This window comes from Bombina bombina, chromosome 6 (genome assembly GCF_027579735.1).
Source record: "Bombina bombina isolate aBomBom1 chromosome 6, aBomBom1.pri, whole genome shotgun sequence".
In the NCBI taxonomy this organism is placed as follows: Eukaryota; Metazoa; Chordata; class Amphibia; order Anura; family Bombinatoridae; genus Bombina; species Bombina bombina.
Genome location: NC_069504.1, coordinates 259,838,477 through 259,857,087, shown reverse-complemented (window position 1 = coordinate 259,857,087; position 18,611 = coordinate 259,838,477). Strand labels below are relative to the sequence as shown.

The window sequence follows — 18,611 nt, the reverse complement described above, 5'->3', positions numbered from 1 at the left end:
CTACTGATGGCAAAAAAATATATCAACACTCTAAGATCCAACCTCAGACTTAAGCGTTTGTCTGAGGCTCCTACCAGGACCGGAATCAGCATCCCACTAGTAAGGGGAGTGAGACTCTCCAGCAGAGATCCTTTCCAGCGTACAATCCAATCAGCAAATGTTGCAAAAGCCGGCACTTCTAAAATCACGAAGCTCCGCTCCGACACAGTGGAAATGCAGAAGTCAGGCGAGCGGCCAAAAAAAAACTGCGCCACAGCTAATAAGTTAATGAAAAACGACCCATATAAAGTACCCTGCGAGTAGGAAGTCTTTAACACACCTTACACCATTAAAATAAAGCTGAGCCAAAATAAGTAAAAAAAAAACCTTGCCAAGTAATTAAGGGGAAATGCAAGCAAGCTTTCATTAACCCATAAGTCTCTCTAACTGTCTCATTTAAACAGTGCCTGTAGATTAACCCTGTTGCCAATAAAGTTGCCCCTGAATGTACCCTTAACCATATAAGGATAAACTGAGTCCCAAAAGATATCCACTTGAGGCTTAACCTCAAAAGTGCTGTCCTTCAGTACCTAGGATCCAGCTGCAGGGCAGATAACAGCTACTAAGGTGTGACCAGTACTTCACTCCCTGTCAGGGACCTGTTGTAAAAGAAAGAACAGAGTAAACATCCCTGGCTTTCTGCAAAGGGGTAGCAAAAGTGTTAGAAGTAAAGCAAAGACCACCTTGCCGCCTTCTAACTGCTAAAAGCCACCATTACTCTTACTAAAGAGATTGACATGGATACAGCTAGACCCCAATCTCTGCTTGCAGGGAAAAGTACCCATAAAAGTATTAAATATCTTCAGACACCATCTTCGCACATCCTCCATTAACAGAGGCAAAGAGAATGACTGGGGATTACGGGTAAGGGAAGTTACACTTAACAGCGTTGCTGGGGTGCTCTTTGCCTCCTCCTGCTGGCCAGGAGTTGAATATCCCACTAGTAATTGGAATTATGTTGTGGACTCTCCATGCCATAGGAAAGAAATAGTTGCAGCATAAAATTGCTGCAAATAAAGGAACGTCCAGCATGAAGTTTTTTTACTTCATGATTGAAAGTCCCCTTTATTTATAGTGCTGGTAAATCCTAGTATTTCGAAAACGCTAGAATCTATCATCACTTTAAATGTTGTGGGTGCATATTTAAAAAGTCTGTTAAGGGGACATACATAAATGCTAGATGGAATGACATATTCAAAGAAAAGCTTGGCTTGTGAATAATATGGAAATTCATTTTTTTTAAATTGTATTAGTTATATTGAAAAAAATAATGTAAAGTTTTAGTGTCCATAAAGCAATGGGTGCGTGCATGTTGTAACCTAGTTTTCCATCTCTGCTGAAGCCAATTAGATAGTTATAAATGGATCACTACATTTTGAAGCCAATGGGGTCCATTTATCAAGCTCCATATGGAGCTTGAAGGGCCGTGTTTATGGCGAGCCTTCAGACTCACCAGAAACCCCAGTTATGAAGCAGCAGTCTAAAGACTGCTGCTCCATAACCTGTCTGCTTGCTCTGAGGAGGCGGACAGAGATCATGTTAAATCAACCCGATCGGGTTGATTGACACCCCTTGATATCGGCTAATTGGCTGCAAATCTGCAGAGGGCGGCATTGCACCAGCAGTTCACAAGAGCTGCTGGTGTGCTGGGGCAATGCTGAATTGGGAGAGCGTATTGCTCTCCGCATTCAGCGATGTCTGTCAGACATGATCCGCTGATCGGATCATGTCGAACAGACATTTCATAAATAGTCTCCCATGACTGTGTGGAATATAGCAATGTTAGATCTAATGTCTGCACTTGTACTTTATTATTTTTAATATTATTATTATTCTTTATTTATAAAGCACCAACCGATTCCGCAACGCTGCCCATGGGTACAAGGATAACAGTACAATGGAGAAACAATATGACAACATTTTACAGACAAAAACAGGGGGAATTGAGGGCCCTATTCCCATGGGAACTTACAATCTAGATGGGTAGAATGGGAAACAGGAGGTGGGGACTGCAAAGGTGAGAATGATATTAGTGAGGAGATAGAGGGCAGCTGTTAGTTAAGTGAAGTTAGTATGTTAATAAGTCGGGTGATAAGCTTCCCTGAACAGAAAGGTCTTTAGGGAACGTTTAAAGGAGGAGAGGTTAGGGGCAAGTCTGACAGCACGAGGAAGTGCGTTCCAGAGGGTTGGTGCCGCCCGAGAGAAGTCCTGTAGTCTAGCATGAGAGGAGGTGTTGGTAGAGGACGCAAGAAGCAGGCCATTGTTGGATCTTAGGGGCGGGCAGGAGTGTATTTGTTAAGTGAGGACAGGTAGGGTGGGGCAGCATTGGTGAGGGCTTTGTAGGTCAGGGTGAGAATTTTTAATTTAACTCTGTTGTGAATGGGGAGCCAGTGAAGGGACTCACAGAGAGGTGCAGCAGAAACAGAGCATCGAGAGAGGTGGATTAGTCTGGCAGATGCATTAAGGATGGATTGGAGGGGAGAGAGGCGGGAGAGAGGGAGGCCAGTTAGTAAGTTGTTACAGTAGTCAAGTCAGGAAATTACCAGGGAGTGGATTAGCTGTTTAGTAGTTTCAGCACTTAGAAACAGACGAATTTTGGAGATATTGCGTAGGTGGTTGTGGCAGGATGAAGAGAGCAATTGGATGTGGGAAATGAAGGACAGATTTGAGTCAAGCGTGACTCCAAGGCAGCAGACTTGGGGTGATGGGGAGATAGTGGTGCCGCCAACAGTGATGGAAAAATTAGAAACTGGAGCAGAATTAGAGGAAGGAATTAGAAGTAGTTCGGTCTTGGACATGTTTATACTTAGATGGTGAGAGGCCATCCAGGAGGAAATGCCAGATAAGCAGTTGCTGATGTGAGAATTGACAGAAGGAGAGAGTGCAGGGGTGGAAAGGTAGATCTGGGTATCGTCAGCATAGAGATGATAGCTGAAGCCATAGCTGTTGATAAGTTTACCCAGTGAAGAAGTATAAATAGAAAAGAGTAGAGGACCCAGGACAGAGCCTTGAGGTACTCCAACAGACAGAGACAAAAGAGAGGAGGAGTCACCAGCAGAAGAGACGGAGAAGGATCTGTTAGAGAGATAAGAGTGAATCCAGGAGAGGGCAGTGTCACAGACCCCAAGAGAGCTGAGAGTCTGTAGGAGAAGGGGATGGTCAACAGTGTCAAAAGCAGCAGAGAGGTCCAGTAAGATGAGTATAGAGTAGTAGCCTTTGTTTTTAGCAGAAAGGAGAACGTTAGTAACCTTGGTGAGGGCAGTCTCAGTTGAGTGTTGGGGATGGAAGCCAGATTGCAGGGGGTCGAGCAATGAGTTGGAGGACAGGAATTGGGTTAGGCGATTGAAAACTAGTTTTTCAAGTAATTTTGACGCTAGCGGGAGCAGTGATATAGGGCAGTAGTTTGCAGCGGAGTTAGGGTCAAGGGAGGGTTTTTTGAGGATGGGGGTGACCTTTGCATGTTTGAAGGAGGCAGGGAATGAGCCGGTAGAAAGGGATAGGTTGAATATGTGAGTAAGAGCCTGAGTGAGGGTGGGAGACAAAGGGGGAATTAGATGTGAAGGAATAGGGTCAAGTGGGCAGGTAGTGAGGTGAGAGGAAGATAAAAGGGAAGCCACTTTGCTCTTAGTGGTTGGGAGGAGGGTGCAGAGAGTGGCAGAGGGGGTGACCGGGAGTGAAGTTGGGAGATTGCAGGTTTGTGTTGCAATGTTTCTTCGGATGGCAAGTGTTTTATTGAAAAAATAGTCAGCAAGGTCTTGAGCACTGAATGCAGATGAGGGGGGTGGTGCAGGTGGGTAGAGGAGAGAGTTGAAGATGGAGAAGAGTCTTTTATGGTTTGAAGAGTGAGTGGATATAAGAGAAGAGAAGTAGGTTTGCTTAGCTAAGCAAAGGGCAGAGGTGTAAGAGTAAAGAGTGAACTTATAGTGCAGGAAATCAGGTTCAGAGCGGGATTTCCTCCAGGCAATTTCAGCAGTGTGTGAGCATTTTTGTAGGTAGCGTGTTTGTAGGGAGTGCCAGGGCTGGAGCTGACGACGTGGGGCTTTGCGAAGTTGGGGCAGAGCGAGAGTGTCAAGTGCAGCGGAGAGAGTATTGTTATAGTGGGTTATAGCAAGGTCAGGGCAGGATATCGTGGAAGTGTGGGAGAGGGGTATATTAATAAGATTGGAGAGTTGGGGAGGGTCCACAGTGTGCAGATTTCTACTGGTGCGGGGGCGAGAGGGGGAAGTAGGTTTAGCATCTATATTGGGATTAATGGTCGACAGGCAACATCAGAGAGAGAGCAGAGATAGGAGAATACCAGATCAATCGAGTGTCCATCACGGTGGGTAGGGAATAGGGTGGATTGTGAGAGGCCGAAGGAGTTAGTGAGTGAGAGAAGTTTAGAGGCAGCAGGGGCAGATGGGTTGTCAATAGGGATGTTGAAGTCCCCCAGAATTAGGGTAGGTGTATTTGTAGAGAGAAAGTGAGGAAGCCAGGCAGCAAAGTTGCCAAGGAATTGGGAGGTTGGTCCAGGGGGGCGATAGATAACTGCCACTCTGAGAGAGAGGGGGGAGAACAGGCGGATGCAGTGGACTTCAAAGGAAGAAAAGGAGAGAGATGGAAATGAAGATATGTACTGATAGGAGCAGGAAGGGGAGAGTAAGATGCCAACACCGCCACCATGTCTCTCACCTGGCCTAGGTGTATGTACAATTTTTAGAATTGAATTACAGTGAAAGGGGTCAAAATAAATACAGAAAGTATACTGCAATGATGGTTAACTACATATAATTTAACATTTTATATTATAATCTCAAAGTGCTTAATGTCCCTTTAAGGTCATTTTCTGAGTTACTATCCTGTGTGGAACACATTTTTGTGCAAAACAGTTGCATTTTTGAGTATTGTTTGCTACTGAAGTCTCTAGCACAAGACATTCTTTAATTATTTTCTACTCACATCCATTATCATCTGCAGATCAATACTGTCACGAATTCTTCCTTCAGTTCGAGCTTTTGATGCCAAGTTTCCAAACCAAATAACCGGCACCCAATATTTAAGATGAGGAGATTTAAGACTATCAAACAGCTTTCTTTCATCTGAAGTCATAAACCCTATTGGGGAAAAATAGGAATTTAATTATAAACAAGGACATTTTACATATTTTTACACCACATTTGTAAATTGTTATGTAATAATTACAGAAATAATCAGTATTATATCTAGGATAATAAATGTAACAGCTAGATGATAGTAGTATGTCTGCTCAGGTATCAAAATGCTGATAACAATACACAATTCATGTTTTATTTACTACAGATTTTCTTATTTCATTTAGTAGCACAAATGAATTAGGATAGCAATGGGGATGCTTTTTGGCCTTTTATATAATTATTTAACCAGGCATTTCTGCGTTTAAGTCAATTGGAAGTACTTAAAAATCTCACAAAGCTTTACAAGATTACACTCAGAATACAGTGTAACAGTTTTGAGCTCTCTGTAATTTATTAGCATAACCATCAAATAATTGAGGTTCTCTAAACACTGTCACCTAGATGACGAGTTTTGCGTTAGATGGGGTGCGATGCTAACAAGCAGTTTAAGCTCACCGCTCACTTACAGACAGCACTGGTATTACGGGTTTTTAGAAACCCGTCGTCAACCGCAAAAAAAGTGAGCGAAGAGCAAAATTTAGCTCCACATCTCACCTCAATACCAGCGCTGCTTACGTTAGCGGTGAGCTGGTAAAACGTGCTTGTGCACGATTTCCCCATAGGAATCAATGGGGGAGAGCTGGCTGAAAAAAAAACCTAACACCTGCAAAAAAGCAGCGTAAACTTTAGTTACATTGTAGCTAGCTTAGGGTTTATTTTTATTTTACAGGCAAGTTTGTATTTATTTTAACTAGGTAGAATAGTTATTAAATAGTTATTAACTATTTAATAACTACTTACGCCTAGATTTAGAGTTCTGTGTTTGCCGTCAAAACCAGCGTTAGGGGGTCCTTATGCTGGTTTTGTCCTACCGCTGGTATATAGAGTCTTGTAGGTAAGGGTCTAACGCTCACTTTCCAGCCGCAACTTTTCCATACCGCAGATCCCCTTACGTCAATTGCATATCCTATCTTTTCAATGGGATCTTTCTAACGCTGGTATTTAGAGTCTTGGCTGAAGTGAGCGTTAGAAATCTAACGACAAGACTCCAGCCGCAGAAAAAAACAAGAATTAAGAGCTTTATGAACCGGCGTTAGCCCAGAAAGCTCTTAACTACTGTGCTCTAAAGTACACTAACACCCATAAACTACCTATGTACCCCTAAACCGAGGCCCCCCCACATCGCCGCCACTCTATTACATTTTTTTAACCCCTAATCTGCCAACCGCACACCGCCGCAACCTACATTATCCCTATGTACCCCTAATCTGCTGCCCCTAACATCGTCGACCCCTACATAATATTTATTACCCCCTAATCTGCCCTCCCTAACATCGCCGACACCTAACTTCAAGTATTAACCCCTAATCTGCCGACCGGACCTCGCCGCTACTCTAATAAATGTTTTAACCCCTAAAGCTAAATCTAACCCTAACCCTAACACCCCCCTAAGTTAAATATAATTTAAATCTAACGAAATAAAATAAATCTTATTAAATAAATTATTCCTATTTAAATCTAAATACTTACCTGTAAAATAAACCCTAATATAGCTACAATATAAATAATAATTATATGGTAGCTATTTTAGGATTAATACTTATTTTACAGGCAACTTTGTATTTATTTTAACCAGGTACAATAGCTATTAAATAGTTAATAACTATTTAATAGTTACCTAGTTAAAATAATTACAAAATTATCTGTAAAATAAATCCTAACCTAAGTTACAATTAAACCTAACACTACACTATCAATAAATTAATTAAATAATCTATCTACAATTATCTACAATTAAATCAACTAAACTAAATTACAAAAAACAAACACTAAATTACAAAAACAAACAAACACTGAATTACAAAAAATAAAAAAAGATTACAAGAATTTTAAACTAATTACACCTACTATACTTAAATAAATTATTCCTATTTAAAACTAAATACTTACCTGTAAAATAAACCCTAAGATAGCTACAATATAATTAATAATTACATTGTAGCTATCTTAGGATTTATATTTATTTTACAGGTAACTTTGTATTTATTTTAGCTAGTTATTAACTATTTAATAACTACCTAGCTAAAAGAAATACAAAATTACCTGTAAAATAAATCCTAACCTAAGTTACAATTAAACCTAATACTACACTATCATTAAATTAATTAAATAAATTAGCTACAAATAACTACAATTAAATACAATTACATAGACTAACTAAAGTACAAAAAATAAAAAAAGGTAAGTTACAAAAAATAAAAAAATAAGTTACAAACATTTTAAAAATATTACAACAATTTTAAGCTACTTACACCTAATCTAAGCCCCCTAAAAAAATAACAAAGCCCCCCAAAATAAAAAAATGCCCTACCCTATTCTAAAATAAAAATTTAACAGCTCTTTTACCTTACCAGCCCTTAAAAGGCATGCCCCAAAGAAAACAGCTCTTTTGCATTTAAATAAACATACAATACCCCCCCAACATTACAACCCACAACCCACCACCCACATACCCCTAATCTAACCCAAACCCCCCTTAAAAAACCTAACACTAAGCCCCTGAAGATCTTCCTACCTTGTCTTCACCACGCCGGGTATCACCGATCCGTCCAGAAGAGGGTCCGAAGTCTTCATCCTATCCGGCAAGAAGAGGTCCAGAAGAGGCTCCGAAGTCTTCATCCTATCCGGCAAGAAGAGGAGATCCGGACCAGCAAACATCTTTATCCAAGCGGCATCTTCTATCTTCTTCCATCCGGATTAGGATTCTATCAGCCAATCGGAATTAAGGTAGGAAAAATCTGATTGGCTGATTGAATCAGCCAATCCGATTCAAGTTCAATCGGATTGGCTGATCCAATCAGCCAATCAGATTGAGCTCGCATTCTATTGGCTGTTCCGATCAGCCAATAGAATGCAAGCTCAATCTGATTGGCTGATAGTGTAGTTAGGTTTAATTGTAGTTTAGGTTAGGATTTATTTTACAGGTAATTTTGTAATTATTTTAACTAGGTAACTATTAAATAGTTATTAACTATTTAATAGCTATTGTACCTAGTTAAAATAAATACAAAGTTGCCTGTAAAATAAAAATGAATCCTAAAATAGCTATAATATAATTATTATTTATATTGTAGCTATAATAGGTTTATTTTACAGGTAAGTATTTAGCTTTAAATAGGATTAATTTATTTAATAAGAATTATTTTATGTCGTTAGAATAAAATTATATTTAACTTAGGGGGGTGTTAGGGTTAGGGTTAGACTTAGCTTTAGGGGTTAATACATTTATTAGAGTAGCGGTGAGGTCCGGTCGGCAGATTAGGGGTTAATAATTGTAGGTAGGTGGCGGCGACGTTGGGGGCGGCAGATTAGGGGTTAATAAATATAATATAGGGGTTGGCGGTGTTAGGGGCAGCAGATTAGGGGTACATAGGGATAACATAGGTTGCGGCGGTGTACGGAGCGGCAGATTAGAGGTTAAAAATAATATGCAGGGGTCAGCGATAGCGGGGGCACAAGATTAGGGGTTAATAAGTGTAAGGTTAGGGGTGTTTAGACTCGGGGTACATGTTAGGGTGTTAGGTGCAGACTTAGGAAGTGTTTCCCCATAGGAAACAATGGGGCTGCGTTAGGAGCTGAACGCTGCTTTTTTGCAGGTGTTAGGTTTTTTTTCAGCTCAAACTGCCCCATTGTTTCCTATGGGGGAATCGTGCACGAGCACGTTTTTGAAGCTGGCCGCGTCCGTAAGCAACGCTGGTATTGAGAGTTGCAGTGGTGGTAAATATGCCTGTACGCTCCCTTTTTGGAGCCAAACACAGCCCTTCAGAGAACTCTCAATACCATCGCTGTTTAAAAGGTGCGGGGGGGGGAAACCACGCATAGCTAACGCACCCCTTTGGCCGCAAAACTCTAAATCTAGGCGAATGTTAAAATAAAAACAAATTTACCTGTAACATAAAACCTAACCTAAGTTACACTAACACCTAATACTACACTATAATTAAATAAATTAACTAAATTAAATACAATTAATTACAATTAAATAAAATTATCTAAAGTACCAAAAAAAAAAAAACACTAAATTACAGAAAATAATAAAATAATTACAAGATTTTTAAACTAATTACACCTACTCTAATCCCCCTAACAAAATAAAAAAGCCCCCCAAAATAAAAAAGCCCTACCCTACACTAAATTACAAATAGCCCTTAAAAGGGCCTTTTGTGAGGCATTGCCCCAAAGTAATCAGCTCTTTTACCTGTAAAAAAAAAGTACAAATACCCCCCCCAACATTAAAACCCACCACCCACACAACCAACCCTACTCTAAAACAGACCCAATCCCCCCTTAAAAAACCTAACACTAACCCCTTGAAGATCACCCTACCGTGAGACGTCTTCACCCAACCGGCAGAAGTGGTCCTCCAGACGGGCAGAAGTCTTCATCCAAGCCGGGCAGAAGAGGTCCTCCAGACGGGCAGAAGTCTTCATCCAGACGGCATCTTCTATCTTCATCTATCCGGCGCGGAGCGGGACCATCTTCGAAACATCGGAGGCGGAGCATCCTCTTCATCCAACGGCCGACGACTGAATAAAGGTTCCTTTAAGTGACGTCATCCTAGATGGCGTCCCTTCAATTCCAATTGGCTGATAGAATTCTATCAGCCAATCGGAATTAAGGTAGAAAAAATCCTATTGGCTGATGCAATCAGCCAATAGGATTGAGCTTGCATTCTATTGGCTGATTGGAACAGCCAATAGAATGCAAGCTCAAACCTATTGGCTTATTGGATAAGCCAATAGGATTGAACTCTAGATTGAGGATTTTTTCTACCTTAATTACGATTGGCTGATAGAATTTTATCAGCCAATCGGAATTGAAGGGACGCCATCATGGATGACGTCACTTAAAGGAACCTTCATTCAGTCGTCGGATGAAGAGGATGCTCCGTGTCGGATGTCTTGAAGATGGACCTGCTCCGCGCCAGATGGATGAAGATAGAAGATGCCGTCTGGATGAAGACTTCTGCCCATCTGGAAGACCTCTTCTGCCCGTCTGGAGGACCACTTCTGCCCGGTTGGGTGAAGACGTCTCACGGTAGTGTGATCTTCAAGGGGTTAGTGTAGGTTTTTTTAAGGGGGGATTGGGTGGGTTTTAGAGTGTTTGTGTGGGTGGTGGGTTTTAATGTTGGGGAGGTATTTGTACTTTTTTTTACAGGTTATAGAGCTGATTACTTTGGGGCAATGCCCCGCAAAAGGCCCTTTTAAGGGCTATTTGTAATTTAGTGTAGGGTAGGGTTTTTTTTTTTTATTCTTGGGGGCTTTTTTATTTTGTTACGGGGATTAGAGTAGGTGTAATTATTTTAAAAATCTTGTAATTATTTTATTATTTTCTGTAATTTAGTGTTTTTTTTCGTACTTTAGATAATTTTATTTAATTGTAATTAATTGTAATTAATTGTATTTAATTGTATTTAATTTAGTTAATTTATTTAATTATAGTGTAGTGTTAGGTGTTAGCGTAACTTAGGTTAGGTTTTATTTTACAGGTAAATTTGTCTTTATTTTAACTAAGTAGTTATTAAATAGTTAATAACTATTTAGTAACTATTCTACCTAGTTAAAATAAATACAAACTTGCCTGTAAAATAAAGATAAACCCTAAGCTAGGTACAATGTAACTATTAGTTATATTGTAGCTAGCTTAGGGTTTATTTTATAGATAAGTATTTAGTTTTAACCTCTTAAGGACATATGACGGAATTTTTCCGTCATAAAACAATTGAGTAAACTGAAAGCTGTGTCCTTAAAGGGTTAAATAAGAATTATTTAGGTAATTGTAATTTTATTTAGATTTATTGTAATTATATTTAAAGTTAGGGGGAACCCTTTTCAGAGGGATCTAAACTGAAAAGGAAAGAAGGAAAAAGAAAGGGAAAAAGAAAAAAAGGGAGAAAAAGGGGGACTTTTTCCTGGTTATTCTTGTTACTATTGTTGATATGAAGCGCTCCCATTGTCTATAAGGAGGTTGAAGCTGACTTAGAATGAAAATAGTTATGTAGGAATATAATAACACTGAGTTACTTATCAGTTTAAACGCATAAGGGTATATATATAAGCAGCTAGCAGACAGCAATATATATATGAGAGCTAGATACTTATGCAATATGTCTGATCACTACTTATTGTAAATGATACAGTGTCCCCTCCTGTATAAAACAAAGTCTGAATAGTGCTGGATGTTTCTTTGATTACTTGGGGAAGCAACTAATCTGTTAAAGTTTACTTAGGTGGAAATACAGAGAGACCAACCTTTACTAGTATTCACACCAAAGCACTAGAGCTTAAGAGATAAAGCCTAAATATGTGGAGTTTGTAGTAGTAAGGGACGCAGTGCTCTAGACTGTGTAGATATATATATACATATATTGGCTGGTAAATTTGACTGCATAATCTTTACAACCTAGAAACATTTCCAGAGAATTTCCTGTAAACTCGGCTTCCTAAAGCATATCTAGAGTATATGCAGTAAGGGGTTAATTTAAGATTACATCACTGTTTATTTGGGTCTAGTTTCGGAGATAGGCCGTACTCACTATATTCTCACTTAGTTCACTAAAGGTATATACACACTAGATGAATAAATATTTAAGTTAGGGGAGGTTAGGGTTAGACTTAGGTTTAGGGGTTAATACATTTAATATAGTGGCGGCGACGTTGGGGGCGGCAGATTAGGGGTTAATAAATGTAGGTAAGTGGCGGCGATGTTAGGGACGGAAGATTAAGGGTTAACAATATTTAAGTAGTGTTTGCGATGCTGGAGTGCGGCGGTTTAGGGGTTAATATATTTATTATAGTGGCGGCGATGTCCGGTTCGGCAGATTAGGGGTTAAAATATTTATTTTAGTGTTTGCGATTTGGGGGGGCCTCGGTTTAGGGGTTAATAGGTAGTTTTTGGGTGTTAGTGTACTTTTTAGCACTTTAGTTAAGAGTTAAAGGGATAGTCTAATCAAAATTAAACTTTCATTATTCAGATAGGACATGTAATTTTAATCAACTTTCCAATTTACTTTTATCATCAAATTTGCTTTTTTCTCTTAGTATTCTTAGTTGAAACTAAACCTAGGCAGAGTCATATGGTTATTTCTAAACTCTTGAGGGCTGCCTCTTATCACAGGCTTTTTAAAATCCTTTTCATCACAAAGAGACTAAAAGTACACGTGGGCCATATAGATAACACTGTGTACAGGCACAGGGAGTTATTTAAGATCTAGCCCAGCACAATGCTAACTTCAAGACAATAGATAATAAACAGTCACAGTCATGTGATCAGGGGGCTGGAAGAAGGTTCTTAGATACAAGGTAATCACAGAGGTAAAAAGTATAATAATATAACTATGTTGTTTATGCAAAAACAGAATTTATGCTTACCTGATAAATTACTTTCTCTTGTGATGTATCAAGTCCACGGATTCATCCTTTACTTGTGGGATATTCTCCTTCCCAACAGGAAGTGGCAAAGAGAGCACACAGCAGAGCTGTCCATATAGCTCCCCCTCTAGCTCCACCCCCCAGTCATTCGACCGAAGGTTAGGAAGAAAAATGAGAAACCATAGGGTGCAGTGGTGACTGTAGTTTAAACAAAACCACTACCTGACTTAATAGCCAGGGCGGGCCGTGGACTCGATACATCACAAGAGAAAGTAATTTGTCAGGTAAGCATAAATTCTGTTTTCTCTTGTAAGATGTATTGAGTCCACGGATTCATCCTTTACTTGTGGGATACCAATACCAAAGCTTTAGGACACGGATGAAGGGAGGGAACAAGACAGGTACCTTAAACAGAAGGCACCACTGCTTGTAAAACCTTTCTCCCAAAAATAGCCTCCGAAGAAGCAAAAGTATCGAATTCGTAAAATTTAGAAAAAGTATGCAGCGAAGACCAAGTCGCTGCCTTACAAATCTGTTCAACAGAAGCCTCATTTTTAAAAACCCATGTGGAAGCCCATGTGAAAGCCACTGCACTGGTAGAATGAGCAGTAATTGTTTCGGGAGGCTGCTGGCCAGCAGTCTCATAGGCCAAACGGATGATGCTTTTCAGCCAAAAGGAAAGAGAGGTAGCAGTCGCCTTCTGACCTCTCCTCTTACCAGAATAGATGACAAACAATGAAGGTGTTTGTCTGAAATCCTTAGTTGCTTGTAAATAAAACTTTAAAGCACGAACCACATCAAGATTGTGTAACAGACGTTCCTTCTTCGAAGAAGGATTAGGACACAGAGAAGGAACAACAATTTCCTGGTTAATATTCTTATTAGACACAACCTTAGGAAGAAAACCGGGTTTGGTACGCAAAACTACCTTATCTGCATGGAAAACCAGGTAAGGTGAATCACACTGTAAAGCAGATAACTCTGATAGTCTTCGAGCAGAAGAGATAGCTACCAAAAACAAAACTTTCCAAGATAAAAGCTTAATATCTATGGAATGTAAAGGTTCAAACGGAACCCCTTACAGAACTGAAAGAACTAAATTCAGACTCCATGGCGGAGCCACAGGTCTATAAACAGGCTTGATTCTGACTAAAGCCTGACTAAATGTTTGAACGTCTGGTACCTCTGCCAGACGTTTGTGTAAAAGAATAGCCAAAGCAGATATCTGTCCTTTTAAGGAACTAGCTGATAATCCTTTCTCCAATCCTTCTTGGAGAAAAGACAAAATCCTGGGAATCCTAATCTTACTCCATGAGTAACCTTTGGATTCACACCAAAAAAGATATTTTCGCCAAATCTTATGGTAGATTTTCCTGGTGACAGGCTTTCTAGCCTGAATCAGGGTATCAATAACCGACTCAGAGAGACCACGCTTTGATAGAATTAGGCGTTCAATCTCCAAGCAGTCAGACGCAGAGAAATTAGATTTGGATGCTTGAAAGGACCTTGAATTAGAAGGTCCTGCCTCACTGGTAGTGTCCATGGTGGGACAGATGACATGTCCACTAGGTCTGCATACCAGGTCCTGCGTGGCCACGCAGGTGCTATCAGAACCACCGAAGCCCTCTCCTGCTTGATTCTGGCAACCAGACAAGGGAGGAGAGGAAACGGTGGAAAAACATAGGCCAGATTGAAGGACCAAGGCGCTGCTAGAGCATCTATCAGTACCTCCTGGGGATCCCGGGACCTGGACCTGTAAAGAGGAAGTTTGGTGTTCTGATGGGACGCCATCAGATCCAATTCTGGAGTGCCCCATAGCTGAGTCAGCTGGGCAAATACCTCCGGGTGGAGTTCCCACTCCCCCGGGTGAAAAGTCTGACGACTTAGAAAATCCGCCTCCCAGTTGTCTACTCCTGGGATGTGAATTGCTGAGAGATGGCAGGAGTGATCCTCTGCCCACCTGATTATTTTGGTTACCTCCGTCATTGCTAGGGAACTCCTTGTTCCCCCTTGATGATTGACGTAAGCTACAGTCGTGATGTTGTCCGACTGAAATCTGATGAATTTGGCCACAGCTAGCTAAGGCCATGCCTGAAGCACGTTGAATATCTCCCTCAGTTCCAGAATGTTTATCGGGAGAAGAGCTTCTTCCCGAGACCATAAGCCCTGAGCTTTCAGGGAGTCCCAGACTGCACCCCAGCCCAACAGACTGGCGTCGGTTGTTACGATGATCCACTCTGGTCTGCGGAAACACATTCCCTGAGACAGGTGATCCTGAGACAACCACCAGAGAAGAGAATCTCTGGTCCCCTGGTCCAGCTGTATTTCAGGAGACAAATCTGCATAATCCCCATTCCACTGTTTGAGCATGTATAGTTGCAGTGGTCTGAGGTGTATCCGTGCAAAAGGGACTATGTCCATTGCCGCTACCATTAGTCCGATTGTCTCCATGCACTGAGCTACAGATGGCCGAGGAATGGAATGAAGGACTCGGCAAGTGGTTAAGAGTTTTAACTTTCTGACCTCCGTCAGAAATATTTTCATATCTACCGAGTCTATCAGAGTTCCTAGGAGGGGGGGAGAGAGAACTCTTTTTGATGTTCACCTTCCACCCGTAAGACCTCAGAAAGGCCAATACGATTTCTGTGTGAGACTTGGCTCTTTGGAAAGTCGACGCCTGAATTAAGATGTCGTCTAGATAAGGCGCCACTGCTATACCCCGCGGTCTTAGAACCGCCAGGAGGGACCCTAGCACCTTTGTGAAAATTCTGGGAGCAGTGGCCAACCAAAAAGGAAGAGCCACAAACTGGTAATGCTTGTCCAGAAAGGAGAACCTGAGAAACTGGTGATGATCTTTGTGGATAGGAATGTGCAGATACGCATCCTTTAAATCCACGGTGGTCATATATTGACCCTCCTGGATCATTGAGTAGTGTCAACCAGCATAAACTAGCCCTGTTATGTAAGCTTGAAATTCCATACTTAGTCTCTGAATATAGCTTACCCTTCCCTCATGGGGATATTAACAGTCTTTTCTAGCATTATCACAGTCTTGTCTAGAAATAAATGACTGAACATACCTTATTGCAGCCTAACCTGCAAACCGTTCCCCCCAACTGAAGATCTCTTGTACTCCTCAGTCCTGTGTAGGAACAGCAGTGGATTTTAGTTACAACATGCTAAAATCATCTTCCTCCCTGCAGAAATCTTCATCTCCCTTCTGCTAGAGAGTAAATAGTACACACCGGTACCATTTAAAATAACAAACTCTTGCTTGTAGAAAATAAAACTACAATTCTAACACCACATTCACTTTACCCTTCCGATTGCTTAGAGCCGGCAAAGAGAATGACTGGGGGGTGGAGCTAGAGGGGGAGCTATATGGACAGCTCTGCTGTGTGCTCTCTTTGCCACTTCCTGTTGGGAAGGAGAATATCCCACAAGTAAAGGATGAATCCGTGGACTCGATACATCTTACAAGAGAAACTGGGGAATGGGTAATAAAGGGATTATCTATCTTTTAAAACAATAACAATTCTATGGTAGACTGTCCCTTTAACTACTGACTTTAAAATGCGGTACCAGTCTTGACAGGAGAGGGTCTACCGCTCACTTTTGGTCAGACTCATAATACCGGCGTTATGCAAGTCCCATTGACAAAAGAAGAAACGCAATTGACGTAAGTGGATTTGCGGTATTTTCGAGTCTGGCCAAAAAAGTGAGCGGTGAGCCTGTCATTTCAAGACTTGTAATACCAGCGGGGCGTTAAAAAGCAGCGTTGGGACCGGACAACACTGCTTTTTAAGCCCTAATGCAAAACTCATAATCTAGCCATGTATTACTCTTGCAAAATAGTGCAGGCGAAGGATAACATTACAAGATTTGCATTAGATAAAAATTACATTTGGAAGACAAAGTAGTCATTTTAGCATGATAAAAATTACAGAACCCAGTAATAATGAACTGCAGATACCTCTTTTCTTACACTATAATTTTAGTACAGAGGATGGTTCTCCCATTCATTCCAACACTATTCCATATTAAAAATCAAGCAAACCTGCCGATTCGCATCAAAACTTGCCTCAAAATTAGGAGGCAGTATTCAAGATCTAGCAGTCTGGCTGATATACCCAGCTCCTTGGATAATAGGTGAAATGTTTCAGCTAAATATACACAGCTGCAATAGTTCACATTTCTGGCAGCCACATTGACTTGGAATGCTATTTAAAGAGCAATCAAGAATACAAGCATGCTTATCTTTGCACTGAGCAATCAAGAATACAAGCATGCTTATCTTTGCACTGAGCAATCAAAAATACAAGCATGCTTATCTTTGCACTGTTTGTAAGCACTTGCAATGGCCTATCCCAGAATCTCTTTATGCATTAAAAACTCTGTGTTCTGAGGATTTCTATAGGAAAAACTAGTTTCCTGATTTCTCTGAATATGCTGCTAGCTACACAGTTCTTTATTTTATAATGTCCTGTTTACAAGGTTTCCTCTTACTCTGTTACTCCACATAACCTATGCTGAAAATCTTGACTTCATAGATAATAATGGTGGTATTCTAGCGCTAAGAGTGCCCTAAGCTGTGACCGAAAAATGGGGTCTAACCTCCCCCAGAAAAAAGTATTACTGAGAAACAGGGATCGGTACAGCGCCAGAAGGCCAAGGGACAAATATACAAAACTGCTGATACGTTTAAAAATGTGGATTTATTACAATCAGATAAAATAATAAATTGTACAATAAGATAAAACCAAGTGGTGTAGTGGCAAAAATTGCCAAACAAGTATTAAAACATATATAAAACCATAGGATGGTAAATGGATTTAAAAAACTTTAAAATCAGAAATAACTTGGCATTCATGTAATTAACGTAGAAGTCTAGGGTACATAAAAAGGTTGGTAGCGCTGTCTGAGAATTCAATGGGTGTGATATGGTGTGTTCGTGGAGTAGGTTATGGATCCATATATAGTGTACACTGTGGTGAAGTGTGGGAGGTGCGTGCAAAGTTGTGCAAAATTATGAGAATAACCCTTTTCAGAGTAGACCTGGATGTGGATGCTTGAAAGCTACCAGTGAACGAATACAATGTAGCAAAATTAAAACACAGTAAAAATGGTTACAGGTGGAATGTGACAGAGTGCAACACAGTGAAAATAATAAAACTGGATGTAAAATCACAAGTAAAAAATACCGAATGGAACTAGGACTCCGACATAAAAACAAAAGATATCCAATCAAAAATAGTGAGGGGTCCTAAAAAAACAAATAGGATGAAAATTGAAAGTCAAATAAATAGTCAATGAAAATCCAAACATTGATGCTCAACAAAGGGGGATGGAGAACAAAGTCAGTGCAAAAATCGGTGGAAAAAGACGAAAAAAGCAGGCAAAAAAAGTTAATCCATTTGTTATCCAAATTGTGACCAATAGGTGATCCAAATATATCGCAGTGGTGATAAAAAATTAAAGTCTAATCACAACAAAGCCAGGTGAAAAAAAGAAATATAAAACAAAGTGTAATGGGTGAGACAAGATAAATTCCAGGGATCCCAATGAACTTTAGGCAATCAGCGGCTCAATATTGTCGTCCCCTAGTAGATTCCTGCAACCCAAAATAACAACATAGCGTAATACAGTAAGAAATAGTAATAATCGAGTTGAAAAGATGCTTACCAAAGGGTCTACGCGTTTCGGTCCTCAAAAGACCTTTTTCAAGACTGATCCAGTGGTAAGCAAAGCATCTTTAAATAGGGGTTTACTGGAATACCCGGATGTGGCTTACAGAACATTCCACTTCCGGTTCCGCTCGGTTTTTTGGAAATAAATTGCTTTAATTTGTCAGATATATGGATTATTTGTCAATATATTTCATGTCATATAAGGGGTGTTTCAGTGAACGAGCGGAACCGGAAGTGGAATGTTCTGTAAGCCACATCCGGGTATTCCAGTAAACCCCCTATTTAAAGATGCTTTGCCTTACCACTGGATCAGTCTTGAAAAA

At 40.4% G+C, this 18,611-nt stretch overlaps 1 protein-coding gene across 6 annotated transcripts in view; it reads right to left on the bottom strand.

The window, feature by feature from the left end:
• Positions 1 to 18,611, bottom strand: part of BEST3 (bestrophin 3) — a 212,381-nt gene that overhangs the window by 46,333 nt on the left and 147,437 nt on the right. For all 6 annotated transcript variants that reach the window (XM_053716798.1, XM_053716799.1, XM_053716800.1 and 3 more), the window contains one exon: positions 4,978 to 5,132. In XM_053716798.1, coding sequence (XP_053572773.1) covers positions 4,978 to 5,132 — 155 coding nt within the window. The remainder of the gene's footprint in view (positions 1 to 4,977; positions 5,133 to 18,611) is intronic.